Source organism: Amblyomma americanum, chromosome 1 (genome assembly GCF_052857255.1).
Source record: "Amblyomma americanum isolate KBUSLIRL-KWMA chromosome 1, ASM5285725v1, whole genome shotgun sequence".
NCBI lineage: Eukaryota > Metazoa > Arthropoda > Arachnida > Ixodida > Ixodidae > Amblyomma > Amblyomma americanum.
The window spans coordinates 102,745,470-102,766,436 of record NC_135497.1 but is presented as its reverse complement, the minus strand read 5'-3'; the positions used below and the strand labels follow the sequence as shown (position 1 = coordinate 102,766,436).

Below are 20,967 nucleotides of genomic sequence, written 5' to 3'. Positions count from 1 at the left end.
TGTTCAATGGAGTCTGCTTGCCTGCAGAAAGCTGCAGTCATTTTAATGTGGTCCTAAGGAGATGCGTTTTCGTATTTTCCGCGCATAACTTGCAGTGAACACGTGACGGTGCTAGTTGTGAAAATGAAAAAAAGTAATTTATCGCTATACTCTCTTTTTTTTTCTTAATACGTTCACCGAGGGAGACAGGACAGACGCTATCCCATCAGAAGCGGGACTGCTTGTTCATCTGAAATTACGTGTTCCAGAAAGAAAAAAAAAAGCTCGCAGGCCGTTACTGTTAGTTTTTCGTCAGATTGTGATGACTACGATTTGCTGTTAGCCTCTGGCATTTTTTTCATGCTGTATGCACCCCCTCGCCAAATCGCAGATTAGTTTTTGGCGCTAAAAACTGCGATGGAGGGCAATTTGTACGCAAAAAAAAAAAACAAGCCCAAGCGCTATACGCAGCGAGCCCATGAACGCTGCCCCTGTAAGCACGAGCAGTGGCTTTCCCGCACAGCTTGGAACATGATGGCGGACCTTCGCGCAACTCTGCTCCCTGCGGGAGCATATACAGGAACACTAGTTTCCAGTACATCTCAACGTCCCCCTACATTGCACGGCGTGAACGAAATTCCATTACACGCGTAACGGAAGGTCCTCGCAATCTACCCACGAGAATCCGCAACAGCCTGCCGGCGGCAAAGAGATGAGTGGACACCTATAGACCGCCGCTAGTTTAGCCAACTGACCGCCACACATTCTTAAAACTCTTCTCCATTGACGGAAGGCGGACGCGTAAATAGTTGCGATTTGCAGACTGGGTTTTCGCAGCGGCTCCTTGGGGGCACGACCGCCCACGGCCGCCGCCGCGCGAAGCTCCTCTCTCCACACCGCGCGCGCACGCAGCAGCAGCAGCTCGGGTCACGCCGCCGCGCCACGGGGGGCTGGACACGACGCGCATCGCGAACGCCATCGTGGACGAGATGCTGCGCGTGTTCCGGCTGAACGCGGCGCTGGTGCAGCGCCTGACGCCGCTGCGCGTTCCGGGCGAGCTGCGCTTCCCGGGCGGCCGCGTGCACGACGTGCGCGTGCTGGGGCTGCCCGCGCTGCAGCGCCACGGCGACGTGGCCGCGTCGCTCAAGGGCGGCGTGCTCGGCCTGTCGGGTGGCCTGGGCCTCGACGAGCTGCTCGTGCAGTGCCAGTACACCGCCGGGCCGCGACGGCCCCTCCAGCTGGCCGGGGAGGTGGACGGCCGCGTCACCAACCTCACCGCCCGCATGACGCTCGGCGTCAACGTGGCAAGGGCCACAGCCTCCCTGGACGTGTTCAAGGTGCGCGCTTTCCGCACACGCCGCCGCAGACATGCACAGGCCCAGGCGTTTGTTTCTGGATGCCGGTGAATGCGGTTCCATAACACGATGCATTTGATAGCCTTTAACTGCAGGGACGAAATGTCACTCAGGTTGCAGCACAATAAAGGCTGATTGCGAGAGTTTCAAATAGGAGATAAACATCGCAATCGCTGCCAGTACTACGCATGGCGTCGAGGCAGCGTTCATCACCATCATAATTTATTTCTCCTTGAAGGTTCCTTTAGAGACATTACATAAGGGAGGGAGGCAGGGGGGGGGGGGTCAGGAGTATCAAGCGGTCATACGTAGGCTTACAAAATGAGAAATAATTAGCAGAACAAAAATATTATCAAAAAGGGCAGCAACCAGGGACTCCGGACCGTGGGGTGAAGTGGTCTCCGCCCCCCCCCCCCCCCCCCGCCCTCCCATCATTTCTTCAGTGGGGGCAGTGCCACCCAAATCTCCAGCTGCTGGAACTCAGATAAAATTTCTGTAAACGTCGTTAATAACGCACAGCACAGTGGGGCTCCGTAGCCAGTCATAAAGCATTTCGTTTGGGTAACCTAAAACGACCATTTCCCAACAGAAGTCGTTGATTGACTGACCCTTTTCATGAGCATGGCTGGCAGGATCGAAACAGACTACGGGCAAACTTTTTAATGCACTCAATGACTTCTCTATAAAGGTGCCCATTTCAATTTAAGTATTATACGCATTAATCAATACACCTTTGAACAATGCAAAATAAGAAAAATATTTAGAAAAAGTAAATTTAATAAACCTTTGAATGAAACGTGAAATAAATGCATAAATAACAAAACAAACTCAGATTCTTGCCCCTCCCGAAGCCACACACACACTAAAAAAAGTTCTCGAGTTCCTGGTAGAAACGTCAAATAATCAAGCCAAAACAAAATATCGCAAATCGCGTAGCAATATATAAAAATCGAAAGTAATGCAGTAATACAGGGAAATTGGACTGCAGTAAAAAAAAAAGTGGCGAAACAACTAGAAACACAGAAAAAATAGGTGATATAATGCAGTAACACAAGCAGATCGGATTGGCGGCAGAGGAGCGCGAGGGAAAGTATACAGCTTCTGGAGGTTGAACTCAGTTAGTATAGTTACCTAAATCTGGAATGATTATAAACGTTTTCGGGAAGGTTATTCTATTCTTATATGACGATGAGAAGGAAATATTTGTTTAAGGCGTTAGCTGACCTGTGCAAAGGATGCGCGCTGAAGGAATTAAATAAGCGACGAGATGAGCGCAAAGGAGTTGCCGTTGTTGTTGTTAGTGGCTCTTTATTATTAAAATAACAATGGAAGGAAAAGGTGTTGCTAGCCGCGGCATCTGCCATCGGAACCTGAAGCACATGGGCTGCGACTAGCGGGAATAAAAGGACAGGGAGTGGACAGGGAGACGGAAAGAGGGGGGAGCGATAGTAAGAAAGGATAAAATAAATAATACGGAATTAAATGCGGGATGCTGCGCCGCGCATGATAGGAGCAATGTAGCAAGTTTGCGCGAAGTGCAGGAAAGTTAAATTACAACTGGCGCGAAAGGCAAAGCACTGAATTTGTAGCGCCCTCCGTCCGTGCCCTGATCGCTGTCGGCTGTCTTTCCCATCGCTCGTAACTACTCGTAACTACCGGAGCCGCAAAGGCCGTCTGCGCGGGTGGTGTGCGTGTGTTTCTCTCTCGCCGCGAGAGAGGGAAAGGAGGCCCCGAGCGCGGAGAGCCAGAGACGAATAGACTCAGTCTTTGTTCGGGAGTCACAGCTCTCAGTCTGGTTCTCGACCCGCGCTAACGTCCCAACAAATTTTTCAGCGGAATGCACAGCTTTAAGGTCGAGAGATTATTTCATGTCAGTAACGCTGCGCCGAGATGTATGCTGAGAATTGATGAAGCGTGCTGTCCGGTTCTGTACGGCTCCGAGCGAGTGAATCAAGTAGTCCTGGTTAGTGTACCATATTGCTGATGCGTGTTCCCGTTTAGCGCGATTGTATGTTTCATATGCTAGTTGTCCTATGTATGGAGGGTACATGTTCTGGAAGTGCTAGCTACCATACAGTTTGGTGATGTGATACATCTAAGCTAATTTGGTCGTTACCTCAAAACCTAGGTACCTGTATGAGCTTGTTTGTGACAGCAAACAAAATCGATCGGCAGCAAAATGCAGGAGTTAAAATAACTACCGGCTTATCTCTGAATATTATAGGAGCCCCTGACTAACTGAAGGCAGCTAGTGAGGCATCACACGTGTTTACGTTCTGACGCTGACGTAACGTATCTGGCGTAAACAAAACAAATTTGTGGGGTTTAACGTCCCGAAGCGACACATGGCCCATGAGGGACGCCGTAGCGGAGTGCTCCGGAATAATCTCGACCACCTGGGGTTCTTTAACGTGCGCTGACATCGCACAGCGCAATGGCGCATTTTGCGTTTCGTCTCCATTGAAACGCGGCCGCGAATGAACACGTGACGTAAAAGTCGGAAGTGTTTACGTTGCGGTGGACGACAGATGAGCGGCGGGCATGCGGCTCTGTAACCCCAGAGCCTAGTATAAGCGACGCAACTATAGAACCCCCCCCCCCCCCCCCCCCCCGCCCCAGTTTCTGAGGACCCGCGTGCACGGAATTGGTTCGCCTTTTCACACTGGACGCTAATATAGGTGCGTTCATGTATGCCCGGTGTGGTCAGACAGGCACGTGCGAAGAGCCGCACACACAGACATCTTTTTAGTGAAGAGCCGCAATATAAAGGGGGCGTGGCAATTTTTTTGTTTCCGAGTAATCACGCGCACAACCTGGACACATTTCTTATTGTGTAAATAGCTTGTACATACTACTTCTCCCCCTATCCTCTATTGCTGTCCCCTCACCTCTTTCATTTCATTTCTCCATTCTGCCTGCTGTCCTTTATTTCCGCTTCCCCAGCTCAGGTGCTTCAGTATCGATGGCAGATGCCGGGGCTAGCAAAAATCTTTTCCTTCCTTTTTACTATTATTCTTAATAAAACCACTACCACCACCAGTTGCAAGAAAACTGGTGGCAACAGTGAATCCCACTCATGTAGCAATTGCTCCCTGTGCCTCTGCATTGCGATGCCCCTTTCGTGAAGCAAGCAGCTTGAAGTTTGGCTGGACCGGCTGGACCATAGAGGTAATATCTAGAAAGTATGAGCTGCACACATAATTTTGCGGCTTCTCCGCAGGATGGCGCCAACTCGCAACAGCTAGAGCTAGAGCTATAGCTAAGGTGCGAGTCAAGCCAAAAGGGAAAAGACACAAACCCAAGAGTTCGTGGGATGAGGAGGTCAAGAAGGCGATAGAAAAACGTTAGGAAGCGTCCAGGGAGCACAGATATTCCAAGAAGAGGGGTGAACCAGAAGCTGAAGTAGACAGAAAATGGGATACCTTCATAAAGTGTAGAAGAGAAGCATCCTATTTGATTAATGAGAAAATTAGAAGAAAGGGTGTCCAATGGATGTCAAAAGTAAATAAAAAGGATAGAAAAGCAGCTCAAAAATTCTGGAAACATCTAAATACGATGAGTAATAAGACTAGGCTAGGGCAAATGTTTATTGTTACAGATCAGGGTACTCGACTAGAAGGGGATAAAGCATTTAAACACATGATGACAGAAAAATCTAAAGAAAGAAATGTTGCACATAATTTATCGAAGGAGGATAGACCGGTTACTGCAATTGCTTCACTTGAGCAAAGAGAGTGAGAAAGGGCAGAGAAGAAGGTTCCTAGTGGCACGTCGACAGGACCAGATGGTATTCGATTATGTTTATAAAGCAGCTAGGACCAAAATCCAAGCAAACATTAATACAGGTAGTGAACAAAATGATAGTGGATGGCAAAGCCCCCGATGAATTACGATTAAGTATAATGAACATGATATATAAGGGAAAGGGGGACAAAGCTGACATAAGTAACTACCGTCCCATAACAGTGACATCTGTGGTTTACAGGGTGGTGATGTAGATTATAAAGGACTGACTGCAGGCTTGCGTGGAGAACGAGGGGTTCTAGGGGAGCTACAATATGGGTTCCGGAAACAAAGGAGGTTGGAGGACAATCCGTTTTATTTGACGCAGTGTATAGAGATTGCTGAAAAGAAACACAGGCCCCTATGGCTAGCATTTCTGGATATTAAGGGAGCCTACGACAATGTTATTCAAGAGGATTTGTGGGCCATTCTGGGCATATTGGATGTGGAAGATGGTGTAATTAATCTTTTAAAAGATATAAGGGTAAAAGAGTGTTTATAAAATGAAAAAAAAATGTATCAGAGCCTATAGAGATACAGCAGGGGCTTAGGCAAGGATGTCTTCTGTCTCCGTTGTTGTTAATGTTGTACCTGCAAGGGTTAGAGACCAAACTAGAGAGGAGCGGACTAGGTCTCAACCTTTCTTTTTTCAAGCAAGGAGAATGGATTAAACAGTCATTACCGGGACTAATGTACGCCCATCATATAGTGCTAATGGCCGAGAACGTGGAAGATGAGCAGAAGTTGATAGACATTTGTGGTACAGAGGGAGATAGATTAGATTTCAAGTTTAGTAAGGAAAAAACTGCAGTCATGATATTTCATGATGAGGGCGACGAGCATAGAGTACAGGAGTTCACGCAAGAAGTAGTGGATGAGTACAAGTATCGTGGGGTGTGGATAAATAATGGTGCTGAGTATGAAAAATATGTAATGAATAAAGCTAGTAGGAATGCAGCTGTCATGAAAAATAGGGCACTGTGGAATTACAATAGGTATGAAGTGGTAAGAGGGATATATAAAGGCGTGATGGTTCCCAGCCTGACTTTCGGCAATGCAATCCTGTGCATGAGACCAGAGGTTCAAGAAAAGTTAAAAATCAAACAACGCGGCGTAGGCAGGCTAGCTTTGGGAGCACATGGCAATACACCAAATCAGGGGGTACAGGGTGATATGGGATTTGAGGAGCGATTGAGAAAAATGGAGGAAAAGCAGTGGGCTAGGAATGTTTTCAGATACCTGTACATAAGAAATGTTGACACGAAATTGAGAAAGCGAACAAGAAAATTCACAAGAAAATATCTGGACAGCAGTAGGGGGCAAATCAGCAATTATCGGTCAAGAAAAAGGTTGAAGAAACCGAGATAGCTCTGTGGAAAACAGGGATGCTGACGAAATCGGCACTGGGAACATACAGGATCTTTAAGCAGGAAATTTCCAAAGAAAATATCTACGATAATGGTAGGGGAAGCTCTTTTTTGTTTGAGGCCAGGACGGGAGTTTTGCGGACTAAGACATATAGAGTCAGGTACCACGGGATAGACACGTTGTGCGCTGCGTGCGGAGAGGAGGAGGAAACGGCTGAACACTTGATACTTTCCTCTAAAGGGCTTCACCCTACTGTGGAAAGTAGCGGGGCTGATTTATCCAAAGCATTGGGGTCTAAGGGCAGTGAAGTAAAAGTAGATTTTAAGCGGGTAGAAGTAACCAAGCGAAGGTTATCTGATTAGTGGCTAAAATCAAGACAATTAAGAGTAAAATTTCACATGTCATGGCTAGGTGGCTTGAACCACCGCCCGATTTAAAGGGTTCAGCAGCCGTCTGTCCGTCCAAGCCTGCGTGCTTCTCTTCTAGAACATAAGGGAAGCTCTCTTTAAAGGCAGAAATAGGAGGGGGTACAGATGCCAGAGAGTCGCGAGCCGCACTTGGATCCGCGAGGAGCAGCATGCGGCTCGCGAGCCTAAGTTTGGTCACCCATGGTGTATGCAGTGTGGCTCAGTGGTTAGAGCGCCCGTCTATGAGCCGGTGTACCCGGAGACTAGCCCGACCGTGGCGGCCGCGTTTCGATGGAGGCGAAACGCAATGCAAAGGCGCCAATGTGCTGCGCGATGTCAGTGCACATTAGAGATCCCAGGTGGTCGAACTGACACCGGAGCCCTCCACTACAGCACCTCTTTCTTCCTTCTCTTCCTCCTTATCCCTTCCTTCCGGCGCGGTTCGGGTGTCCACCGAGATATGTGAGACAGTTACTGCGCCATTTTCTTTCCTCAAAACCAAATTTCCAATTTTAAACGTTCAAAACGACGATCACGGCGGCCGCGTTTCGATGGAGGCGAAAGGCTAACACGCCCCTGTGCTGTGCGATGTCAGTGCACGTTAAATATCCCCAGGTGGTCGAAATTATTCCGGAGCCCTTCAATACGGCACCTCTTTCTTCCTTCACTCTCTCCTTTATCCCTTCCCTTGCGGCGCGGTTCAGGCGTCCGCCGATATGCGAGACAGATACTGCGCCATTTCCTTTCCCCCAAAGGCAGTTTTCATTTCTACAACGTTCAAAACGAGCTCTCGATGTTTCGTTCTGTCAATAGCAAGAATACAGCGGTACAACCACAGCCCCAGGAAATATGTATTTATGCCAAGAGGGGTCTGTGACAACCTCATTCCAGCCGCAAACACCAACTGCGGCCAGTATGCTACTAGTAGCTATACTGGGCGCGAGCGCCACCACTGGAGTGAACGACGGCTCTGGAATAGATCTTGCGCAGAAGGTACGATTGGTACGATCACGATCGAGGCTCTTCACTGCGTCAGAAATGGGAGCTCGACAGAACTGCTGCGTTTTAATATATGGAGGTTACGTTGTTCTCTCTCTTTTTTACCTGTTGTCGAGTACCTGCGTTACATATTTTCATCTTTAATCGTCGCGGTACCAGCTCCAGGTTATGTAGTCGAGGGTTTGACGGCATACCGTCTGGTCAGGAATCATGTTGATGCAGATTGCTGGTCACTGGCCAAAGTCCAAAGATAAAAAGACGTTTCGGGAGCACTACGGCTCCCTTGTGAACAAGGGAGCCGTAGTGCTCCCGAAACGTCTTTTCATCTTTTGACTTTGGCCAGTGACCAGCAATCTGCATCAGCTCCAGGTTATGCTTTTGGCGCGGGGGTTTACTGCTTATTGCCTCAATAAGGTTTTTAGCATATATGTAGGAGACGTATTAGCCTGGACATGTACCAGCTTAGCGGTCATCTATAGCGCATGCGCAGTGACAGCGCATAGCCCCACACATGCCACTGCGCGGGCGCCGAAGGCATCCGGTAAGTCGGTTACCTCCATGCTAATTCGCCTCCGGTATGCTAAAAGCCTCTAATGCCAGACGTACGCGACGGAACCAGATGTAACCTTCGATTTCTATACGAAAGACAGGAACCTTCGAGAAACACGGTTAGTCAAGCTAAAAATAAGCAAAGTGCATAGGTGTATACGCTGGCGCGTGTTCAGCAAGCGCTTCAGGAAGCAAGATTACGTGTACGGAGCTGGCGCTTCGGTAAGTAGCAGGCAACGCTGGAAGAGCCGGCTGAAACACACCTCTGCATGGTCTATACGCACTTAAAGAATGCTCCGAGTCCAAAGGACCAGCCCAACGGCGCCTCATCCGTCGGCCTCCAACCCCAAAGTGATCAGTGGTTTTACTCGCTGCTAAAACGGCTCAACAACCGGCACTCCCCAGGCTAGACATCCTACCCAGGCGTCTTTCAGTGCATAGGTTGCCGCCACTGTCTCCACTTTGAGGCTGGATGGCGTATCGGTCGGGTCAGCGCCTCCTCTATATTTTAAAGAGGAGGCGCTGGTAGGGTGCATTGGGCACCCGATCGTGAAGCCACCGGAAGTGGCCATGCCCCGGATGTCAGCCTATGGCAGTGTACGAAATGGGACAACAGCACCATCAGCACGGTGTTTCAGTTTCCGTTTTTCCACTTCGCATTTGTTCTTTTCGCCGTTCTGGTCTTCTTCCACGACAATTCGTACGTGTTGCGCATACAGTCAACTGCACGAGGGGGCCGCCGCGGTGGCTAAGTGGTTATGGGCTCGTGCTGACCCGAAAGACGCAGGTTCGATCCCGGCCGCGACGGTCGAATTTCGATGTAGGCGAAATTCTAGAGGCCCGTGTACTGTGCGACGTCAGTGCACGTTAAAGAACCCCAGGTGGTCGAAATTTCCGGAGCCCTTCACTGCGGCGTCCCTCATAGCCGGAGTCGATTTGGGACGTTTAACCCCCATAAACAATAAACTGCATGAGGAGACCAGCGAAGTCTTCGGGAAAGACATTTCAGAAAGAAGCGTCCTTTGCAGCGCAATAGGAACAGAGTACAGGGCGTGGCTTCACACAATACGTATGAAGCCTTGTCTGCTCTGCTGTGTGTCGTCCCGTTGCCCTATAGCGTCGCCAACGCTGAGCTTTATTGCGATGCATATTTCCGCGCTCTAGACCCATGTTATACCACCAATGCGTGATAAATTAAAAAAAGGGGGATAAGTGGAAACCTTCTCCAGGCAGGCGACTTTGCAGTGACCACTTTACCGAGTTGTGCTGTGATCGAACCGGAGCGAGGACGCGTGATGGGGTGCCGACGGTGCTCTGGTTCAATGAGCGCCTACAGAAAGTATATATGGCACTGCTTTTCCAACAGAGAGTACGAAGTAATATTTCGTTTTGTACCAAGTAAACGGATATATCGAATCCGGATATTTCGAATTATTGGCTGCATGCCGAACACAGATTAGCCATATGAAAATCCTGGGCAAAAGTATAGAAAAGTCTCGTAGTATATCGAATTTTGTCGGTCGTTCGATTTAACGAACTGCGCGCCGCACCCCTGCAAATGGTGCTTCACCTAACGGCGCTCTTCGATCATTTTTCGCGCTGTGCGGCCTTGGGCCCCTACTGGCAGCACTAATTTTTGTTACCCTCACACAATTGCACACGCCAACGCAGGGGAATTGGCCAAGAATTGGGGGGCACAGAGAGTTCTTCAGATAAATCTTTTGATGGATGAAAATAAAATTAATGCTGATGAAGGAAGAAGTAAACAAAAAGAAACAGCGAAATTAAACGGGAAATGCATAACGCTGGCCACAGGAGATCGACAGAGATTTATAGCCGAGTGGTTCAATGATAATTGTAATAATAATAATAATAATAATAATATTAATATTGAAAAATACTTCAAGAGGAATAACTTTATTGTCGTTGACTTTGTGGGGTTGATTTGGGGAGATAAGTATGTTCTCCCCACTCAATCGCGGCTGACACGGTTCAAAGCCACCCGGACACCACCCGGCGATCGCGTACGCTACCGAGCGCACGCCAACCACGGCGGGCCTTGCTCTGAGGGAACAAAGGAACGACACATTGGCTGACACAAACAGGCATTTATTGCTACAGCAACAATAACGCCAGCTAGCAACAAGGTACGCAAATGAATCGACGTCGTCCGACTCACCAGCAAGGTTCCGAGCGAATGTTCGCCCGCGCTAGGGCAAGGGATACTCCGCACCCCTAGACGGGACGAGTACGGGAGCCAGTCTCCCCGCCGCTTCCTCGCCCCGCCGGGTAAGAGCGGAGCCGCGAGCGACACGTTCACTCGTGCCGACGATCCCAGCCGAAGAGCCTCATGCCCCCTCTCCCGCGCGCGGGCTTCAAGCAGTCTCACGTGCAGCGACGCTGGCGCCCTCCCCTGCCAGTTATTGTAACTGACAAGGGAATGCGTTCCTCCTCGAGGTCAGGGTGCTGCTGCACGGTGCCTCGCGGGAAAAGCCCCATGGAAACACAGGGGGCTGCAGGGCAGGTCCCCACAACTTCAGTGGTCTACTGACATGGGGGGTGTAGCACCATCAAGAGAGAAGTGGCATATTTTAGCGCTCAGCCACTTCTAAGGCTCGTGTCACGGCCCGGAGTTGGGTACCCCCCCCCCCCCCCCCCCACTGTTCGGGATTAGATAACAGCAAGTCCGGCGAAGGGGGCTTTTGAGGGCATGTACTCCATAGGATATGGAGTACAGGTGCATATTGACCACATAGCTTACAGGAGGGCGAGTAAACCCGGGGCTATATGTGAGCATATATATATACCCAGGAAAGAGTTGGTTTGGAACTATTTATGAGGTAGTCTTCGATCCCTTGTACTCATTTTCCACGTCACATCACTGTCATGCTGTAAAGACAACCTATAATCATTACTAAAGCCTTGAGGAGGCACTCGCCTCGTGTTCTTCGCTCGCTTCGCTGCCGAAGGCGCGTTGCGGAAACCAGCTCTACCTTAATTTTAATAAGCCATGTTATAGCGTAATTTTAACAGGGTTAGGTATTTTATATGTAGGCAGTGGCTAGTTCCAAAGAACCGCCCACTGCGGCTTCAATGCGAAGCAGGTTAGGATTGCAACGCATAGCTATGGTGGCTGGAAGAAGTGCGTGACGCCAACGGGCGCCGCTCCTCCGTTTCATGCATCACGTAGGTAGGTGGCGCTGTTCTCTGCAGAGCGCTAAGGCTCGATGCGCGGAGCGTTCAACTGGCTCAACGCGCTGGGCCAGGCTGGCTGCGCGGCCAGACTCCTGCTTCGCCGCGCCTGCTATCTGCATTTATTTCAGTTCACGGTGCGTATTTCAGCGCCGATTAGTTATAAGCGGAAGTGAGAACTTCTGGGTATTAAAAGTTTACAGTTTCAGCTTGCAAGGGTGATCGACTATAGCCAAGCAGTCATTAGAGAGGAATCTCGCGATTCTCATGCGAATCCAGAGCTTTTTGAAGCAGCGAAAGATGATGATTTCTTGTTGGTGCTTCACCGGTAGGACCCTGATTGCATCCGCAAGCGTTGATGCTTCGTTTTTTCTTCTATAGCCACCATAGCCTAGCGATCGGTGCTCTGCCAGGACGTCGAAGGGCAGCACGTCATTGCAAGAACCACGGTACTAGCGTAACTGATACGCATTCTTGCTTCTAGGTAACAAATTAAGCTTATCTACTGGCCTTTCCCATATATAGAATTATCGATATATCGAACTTTTTCGTGACCCCATCGAGTTCGGTATAACCGGGCCGGACTATGCCTTAAAGGGACTCTGAAAGGGGCTCTAACAAAGTTGCTGTATGCCTGGGATGTTAAAGCACGCCGCTTCACGAATATTGTCCAGGAAGAATTTTTTAATACGCTTTGTAGAAACAGTTATCTGTAGGTAAAATTTGAATTTCAGCGCCTTCGCGCCTTTCCCTCTCCTCTCGTTACTTTTTGCACGCTGGAAGGCCAGCGCTCCTCCGCCAACCCCACCTCCGGGGGAGGGCTTCCTCACCCTTCGGAGCTACGCGGCTTATTGGCCGCGGCCATTGTAGCTGCCTGACGTCTGAAAGAATGTAACCAATAGCCATATTTCTCAACATGTATATGCAGATGCGAGCAATGGAGGAGGGTGCAAGGAGGAGGAGGAACAACATTTACTTCCACCGAATATGGCGCGGCAGCCACCTCCGGGTCCGCACGCAGGCGTCCGGGGAAGCAGTCTGTCGCACCGCAGCAGGAGGACATCCGACCCCGTCTAGGACAAGAGGTCTTCAGCCTTGGCCGCCAGACGGACGGCGAAGCGCTGAGTTTTTTCGTCGGAGCTTCTTAGCGTGGTCTCCCATTCATCGCTAGTTTTAATCGCGTTGCGCCCTGGGCCACGAAAGCATCTCCATATTATGTGATCTAATAATGTTGCCACGTGGCCGCAAAATTTACAAATTCCGGTTTCTGCACCGTCCCTCTCCGCAGTCTGGCACTCGTCCAACTCCTCCACAGGGGCGAGAAGAAATTTCCAGCTTGGAGTCTTCTCCAGTCGTAGGATTCCTTTTTACTTGGGGATCTATCCGGTGGCGGATATATTCTCCTGTCTTTCTTCAGATTGTCGGTTAGATCCCTAAACGTGCCAATACTTTCTTTGCTTTTAGATGTTGTTGTGGAGGCGTCCACAGCACCACGAAGTAGTGAGGAGCGGGCGAGCATGTGGGCAGCCTTGTTTCCGGCGAGACTGGCGTGTGCTGGGGTCCAGATTGTAGTTACGCTTCCGGCGAGACTCGACTCGTTCAGAATTTTGGCAGCACGATTGCTAACTATACCCTTGCTAAAATTCCTAACCGCCGCTTAGCTATCGCTGACGTGTTTCACGCCTGGTCGTGCAATGGCAATGACTATTGCAATCTCCTCCGCCTCTACCGGCGTTAGAGCTCGGTTTCTGTCGATTCCTATATTGCATGAAAAAGTCGCCGGGAAGGGCTCGCCAACTTTCGCTCGTGATTGTGGCTCCTCTGCTGCGTGTAGAAGTGTATTATTTGGCTCAGGTGTTCATGGCAACACAATGCACTGATTGAGCAAGGTGATGTCCTCTCCTCGGAAGGCGTTTCAGAGCCCCTTTGATGGGCTTTCATTCGTCATATTTGCTGCAGTCGACTTAGGGGAAGGATAAGCGCCGTTCTTTCTCGTTGGCTATTTCTGTCACGCTGTGCGCATCTAAAAAGGCACGCGCCGCAGCATTCGTCTTTCTCGTGGATCGTCTCTCGCGTGCTGTGCGCCTCTAAATATATACTAATGACCATAGCCTGAAAATTATTTTGCGCGCTTCTTAGGTGCCGCTGTACAAACGTGACTTTGCTGTGTAGATGGGTTAAAAGCATGCCCGGTAGGAAATAATGCCAAAACAATAAACACATTCCCCCCCATCGCTGCGACGAGACATTAAGTGCCTGCAACTCGAAATTTCAGCCATCGTTCCCTCCTTTGTTATGCAAAAGTTCAGTTTTTAAGATGACGCTAACCTCATCTTTTCACCAGCACGCTCTTTTTACTCGGAAGGCAAAAACCAGATAAGAATGCAATGCATTATGTACATACCCCTTTAACGCGCCAAGGTGAAACCTGCATGCCTATTTTCCTCGGTTTCTCTGAGCATCGTTTGGAGAAGCCTGTAATTTCACATTTCTCGTGTTCAGCTTGCGCATTTATTTGATGTAACAGCAGATGAAACACGAGAACGAAAAAAAAAGTGAATTGAAGGACAAACGACACAACTTATTGCACTGAAATACACAGCAGACACCCCACTTCTGGGACAAGCTGTCCAACTTTCGGTGGCTTCACTCACGCTCGCCTCGGAAAGCGGGAATGCGGCATCCAACTACCTAGTGGAGATCCGTGGGTGGAACAATTCGTTTACTCGGTGAAGTGCTTTATTACAGAAGTCGACTGAAGGTGGGGTGAGATTATGAACATGGTTTTCAAAGACTGGCTGTAGAGTAGCCGCAATAAAAGCTATAGATATGAAATTTGCTAGCAATGCAGCTTGCATAGAGCATGAAACTAGATTAAAATTCTGCCTATATTAATTTTTTCCCACTTGCATTCCTTTTTTCTAAAATCTAATGGATGCAGAATCCTGAAATTTTTGTATGGGATTAGAAATGTTTGTTGCACAACAGGTCAAATTATTTGCTTTGAGCAAAATGTAGTTTATTTTCTCACTGCTGTAAAATCACCACCCACAAATGTTTCTTTTATAAAAACACAAACTTCTTAACACTAGTGATTCTAGTTAAAGTCATGCAAAAGGCATTGATTCGAATCTTTCGAAAATTGTTTTCTTACGCCTTATAGTCCCTATATAAAGTTACGATAAGAAAGGGTGTAAGGCAGGGAGACACGATCTCGCCAATCCTATTCACTGCCTGTTTACAGGGGGTATTTAGGTTTGGTTTTAAGGGCTTGATTTTAAGGGAGTTTAACCTCCCAAATCAACTCAGGCTATGAGGGACGCCATAGTGAAGAGCTCTGGAAATTTCGACCACCTGGAGTTTAACGTGCACCGACATCGTATTCAGAGGCCTAGATTGAGAACAGTTGGGGGTAAGAATTAATAGAGAATACCTTAGTAATCTGCGATTCGCTGATGACATTGCCCTGCTAAGCCACTGAGGAGATGAACTGCAAAACATGATCTGCTAAGTCACTGAGGAGATGAACTGCAAAACATGATCAATGAGTTAGTCAGGCAGAGCAGTACTATGGGCCTAAAACTTAATATGAAGAAAGCCAAAGTAATGTTGAACAGACACGGAAGGGAACAGCAGTTTCCAACTGGTAGTGAGTTGCTGGAACTGGTAAGAGAATACTTCTACTTAAGGCAGGTAGTGACCGTAGCTCCGGATCACAAGAGCGAAATAACTATAACAATAAGAAAGAGGTGGAGTGCATTTGGCAGGTTCTCTCAGATCATGAATGGCAGTTTACCAATATCCCTCAAGAGAAAAGTATATAACAGCTGTATCTTAGTGGTACTATGGGGCACAAACGCGGAGGCTAACGGAAAGGGTTCAACTTAAGGATACTGCAATGAATTATGTAAAGAAAAACGATAGGTGTAACGTTAAGAGATAGGAAGAGGGCATAGTAGGTCAGGGATCAAACGTGGGTTAAAGGGACTATGCAACGAATAAAAAGTCACTTGTAAATGTTTTCAATGCTTAGAAATGATGCTAAGTAGCATTCACACCAAGTATGAGTCTTCAGAACTGAGCCGGCAAGATTATTGGTGGTGGTAGTGGTTTTATTAAAAATAATAGTAAAAGGAAGGAAGATTATTATGAACTTTTAAAAACCGTGTTTTTCAAAATTCGCGGGCCGATTGGTGTACTCGTAGTGACCGATTTTGGAACTAAAATCGTGGAACAAAGACGTCACTGTACCATGACGTCGCCAGGCCACCACACGCTCTCATTCGCTGGAGCCACGGCAGCCACGACGTCACGGGCACACTTCCGGTAGCCGTGAAAATCGTCTGCTCGTGCCGCCGCGTGACCCTCTCGCGCAAGCGCGAGCAAGGGCATTGCCTTCGCGCATATGGTTAAGGGCACGAAACTTGTCGTATGTGTTACTTTGCTCTGTCCTGTTTTCTCTGCGCAAGTGCATTATTTGTTAGAAATGAACCAACTCGCCCAGACAAGAGTGTTAATTTTCCTCTGCCGCCTCCTTCTGTAGGGAGTTCCGGAGCCACTCGCACGGCTCTTCGCGGGCACGCATAGGGCTCGATGCCCATCACGGCCGTAAAAGCGAGCAGTCGCACCTCGAGGTCCGGGTTTATTACTGCTAATTACCACAGATGACAAGCAAAGAAACCCGACGCGCGACGCAATCCAGGAAGGCGAAGAGACCGGAGAGATACCGCCACGCCGCCGACGCTGCTGCTGGCGGGCTAGGAGCGAAAACCGGAAGTTGGAAAATAAACGTCAGCGGATGACGTATTCACCCCGCCGCGGCGTGGTATTGGCCGCGGTGGCTCAGTGGTTAGGGCGCTCGACTATTGATCCGGATTTCCCGGGTTCGAACCCGACCGCGGCGGCTGCGTTTTTATGGAGGAAAAACGCTAAGGCGCCCGTGTGCTGTGCGATGTCAGTGCACGTTAAAGATCCCCAGGTGGTCGAAATTATTCCGGAGCACTCCACTACGGCGTCCCTTTCTTCCTTTCTTCTTTCACTCCCTCCTTTATCCCTTCCCTTACGGCGCGGTTCAGGTGTCCAACGATATATATGAGACAGATACTGCGCCATTTCCTTTCCCCAAAAACCAATTATTATTATTATTATTATGACGTATTCATGGGCGGGACCCAGTCCCAGAGCTGTTTTCTTTATTTTTTCTGGTGCTCCTCGTGTAGGAGTTGAGGGGGGAGAGGAGGAGCGTAATTTTTAATCGTCTATATCTTCGCTGTTGTTGATGCTAGCTCAAACATTCTTGCACTGGGGTGACGAGTGATCGAATGCCTATCTCTCTTCTGTTTTACATAATCTCAATTAATTTATTGCAGTCCCTTTATTGATATCCTAGACGAAATCAAGAGGAAGAAATGGGCTTGGGCAGGGCACGTAATGCGAAAACAAGGTAACCGATGGTCCTTAATGGTAACAAGACTGGATTCCAAGGGAAGAGAAGCATAGCAGGATGCAGCAGAAAGTTAGATGAGAGGATGAGATTAAGAAGCTTATGGGGACAGGGTGGCCGCAGCTGACACAGGACAGGGTTAATTGGGGAGATATGCGAGAGGCCTTTGTTCTGCAATGGGTGTAGTCAGGCTGATGATGTTAATGACAGTTCCTGAGAAAAAGATCCATCAACCTTCAGAAATGCTGTTTTGCGAAAAATGCAGATAAAGCCTCTTAAAACTTCAACCTTTCCACTCAACACGACCATGAACGCAAAAAGGAGTTTTGAAATCGCAAACACCCAAGTGTAATTTATTACCTGAAAGCTAAAGAAATGCTCTATCAGAAGGTCGCCAAATCTAGAATTTTTTTTTGCAAAACAAACTGGGATGAGAAAAATTCAAATAGCGCCTCTAAAAACTCACTTTTGCGCTTGATGTCATCACGAAAAACTACTATAAAAGCATTTTGAATTCTCGACTACCTAAGTGTGTTACATTTTCTCAAAGCTAAGAAATGCTCTATCAGAAGGTTGTAAAATCTAAAGATCTAAGTTTTTTTAAAAATACAGTTGCACTGCCCCTGAACGATAAGTATAAGTTACTATGATAATAAAGTATGATAATTACCATCTGTTTTTTCCATTAGCAATTTGAAAGTCAATGCTTTTCAGTCACCTAGTTCAAAATCAACAATTTTGGCACGTTCCAAGCTGTGGAACTCAACCCACATGCTAGATGTGTAATACTATGCCGTGACTTTTAAATACCGTATCTATCAGCAATGTACTATTGGGGTCAGAAGTTTCCGGGGCGAGAGTTCTAGTGAAAATGTTTATTGTAGCTCCACCTCGCTACCCAGTCGCCTGATATTGTATGAAGACATTAAAGGCCTAAATGCTCCTTCCTCTCTTCACAATATCAGGCGACGGGGAGCTGGGTGGAGCTGCAATAAACGTTTTTCCTCGAACTCGCGTCCCGGAAACTTTTGTCCCCAATAGTACAAGTGTAAAAATGCAAAATGCATCCCATCAAATGCTGCTTCTTATATAACTCTTTAAATATTGGAGTGGAGAGTTGATACATTTTTTTCTTTCCTGCCTCTTGTTGATTGAATACAGTTTTCAGAATTAATTTATATTCATCTACAAAGCGTATAAAGAATGAATATGTAGAACTTTTCTTGCTTGGGCAACATACCCACAGCTTCATGGTCTAAATAAAATGAAACGAAACTAAACGTACTAGTTTGCAACACAACCATACAGTTTATTTCGAAAGCAAGGCTTGACTCCTTTGCACATACACTTTCTGGTTCTTTCCACCTTTATGGCCTAAATAAAATGAAATGAAATTAAACATACTAGTTTGCAACACAACCATACAGTTTATTCCAAAAGCAAGGCTTGACTCCTTCGCACATAAACTTTGATTCTTTCCACACGTGGTCAGTTGAGAACAAAAACTATTACCACCCTTACCACTCTCATCTGAACAAGACAAGCTGGAAATATGTACAGCAGTATTCGAACTCTGTTGCCCCAGTACACCAACAGCAGGTGGAGCACTAGTATGCCCTGTATTCACTGCAGGCTCAGCTTTCAATTTCTTTGTGCAGCCTGGGATAAGTCTGATCATTTTCTACAACATATGCAATGCAACTATGTTTATTTTTAAGTTTACAATGAAGTTTGCAGTTTATATACCTTCTTGCTTCAGGATACACCATAAATGTATTACAGCATCAGGCACCCTGACAGCCTATAATGTTGATATGCCATCGTTTCCCCTTCAAACTTTTTTGGTACAGCATTACAGTTAACAATACTTTTTTCTGTCTGGCGCAGTTCCGCAACATTGGCAATGTGCAAGTTACACGGCTGACAGGAGTGACGCCACCATTCAACTGGCTTGGAGTTGCCATCATAAACCTGATACTGCAAGACCAGGCTGACAGATTGCGCCAGAAACTGGAGGAAAAAGCCAAGAAGGCTCTCAACGAGTCCCTTGAGAACACCAGAATTCCAATTACGATAAATTGAATGTAGCAGCTACACTGCAGCATGGTTAGCAGGCACATAGCCAGAATTTTTTGTCAGGAGGGCCCCCAACGTAATTTCTTGCATGGAAGTGGGTGCTGTACGATGCAAGCCCAAGAGCACTGCTAAAAGAAAAAACTGCGGGGGGGGGGGCACCCCCCTTTACGTTAACATACTAAAACCAGATTGTCCACCTGATGGCTAACATAATAAAAGAAGTTTGATAGTTTACTGGTACTTGTGTTCATAGGAGCCAGAGCACAATATGTTTTGGCCTCACTGCAATATTAGAGAGTTATAGCATAGCCCGATTCACTACAGTGATCAGCTTCCGTGGGGCGCCACTGTACATGTGCAGATTGTCCTGAGGGCGCCAGATGGTGCCAGGTGCTGGCCAGCTACGTGAACACCTGCTGTGTCTGAAACAGTCAGAGTGTATGTACTGGCAGCGTGCAGAAGCGGATTGCGCTATGCTATAACTCTATTCATGGAACATTCAGCCCGGTACTTTCAATGAATAGCTCTTGCACATCCACTAAAGGATGGTCCTACTTAAAGAACATTTGTACCATAGGTGCTAGAAAATGTTTCTTTAAACTTATAGTGCCAATAATTGCATCTCCATGCCCTCCATTCCTGAAATCACGTGACCCTACCGTGCTAACACAAACATATCAAGCAGGCACCATGAAATACTAGCCCTGTGTGCCTAAAATTTTCTAACACTGAATACAAATAGATCAGAATATCGATAAACGAATGGAAATCTGTTAAATAGAACCACTGCTTAAATGGAGCACCTGCCTCAGTGTTAGCTGGTTTTCTAGTAGGGCACTGTAAAAAAAATGAATCGGAACAAAAATTTTCTCACCAGGGGGGTAAAAGGAACCCGATACAGAACCGAAACAGCAACCAGCTGGCCAAGCTCAGGGCTATCGGTCAGAGATATCATTATTCTCTGGTTCCGTTTTGTTTTTCTCTGGCTTCCATTTCTGCTGCAGGCACAGGCAGCCCAATGGTGAAGACTGTAGGGGTGCATGAATTTTTGGAATTTTGAATATGAATCGAATATATCTTTTACTCAGGTCATATTCAATTCCAAAAATGAGTATTCGAAAATTTCCAAATATCCAGCACCAACCAAACACTGTCGACTTTCATAAATCCGACTGTGGTAACACCATATATATGGAAAAATTATCCGAAGTTTCAGTCTACAGTGCCGGAAAAGCAGTACAAAGGTGTTCTCTTCATTATCTTCTCCCTGGTTTATCGCATGGATCAGTCACATTCAGGCGCTGCTTGGCTTCGCCCGCACATGAAATTTGCAAAGTGGTCTTTCCTACATACTATGCTTGAAAACAAGATGGTCGATCACTCGCTTCGAACAAACAACGCGAAAGCATGCAGTTTTTGTTGGATCATTCTGTATTGTGTATACTTAAGGCCACACCCATGGCACTTGCTCTGTTATCTTTGCCAATCGGAAGCGTGAGCTCCACCATAATGATATGTGGGAAAGCCCACTTGCAAAATTTTGCAAGGGGCTCCCAAAGAGACTGAGTCTAGGTATGACTAGCAAAGATTGTGTTGTAGTGCCACCACATGGACTGGCACTTTGGAAAAAGAAGAGGAGGTGCCAGACACACGCCAGGTGTAACGTTGAAGGCACAGCTGCAGAGCGGACGTGTTGTTTGCTGGTTGTCGCTGCTCATCGGGTCTCAGCTGTCCACAATAAATGTGGTGCCGTGTCTAGCGCCCACAGTGTAAAAATCCGGCCTACTGCATGGTGGATTGTAGCCCATGTACATCT

The 20,967-nt window shown here is 47.6% G+C and overlaps 1 protein-coding gene across 1 annotated transcript; it reads left to right on the top strand.

Annotated features, from left to right (window-relative positions):
* The first annotated feature begins 948 nt into the window (after nt 1-948).
* Nucleotides 949-19,385, top strand: LOC144113374 (uncharacterized). The gene is made up of 2 exons (XM_077646425.1): nt 949-1,316; nt 18,963-19,385. The coding sequence occupies exons 1-2, from the start codon at nt 969-971 to the stop codon at nt 19,155-19,157; spliced, it is 543 nt and encodes a 180-aa protein (XP_077502551.1). The 5' UTR covers nt 949-968; the 3' UTR covers nt 19,158-19,385.
* Nucleotides 19,386-20,967: the final 1,582 nt, after the last annotated feature.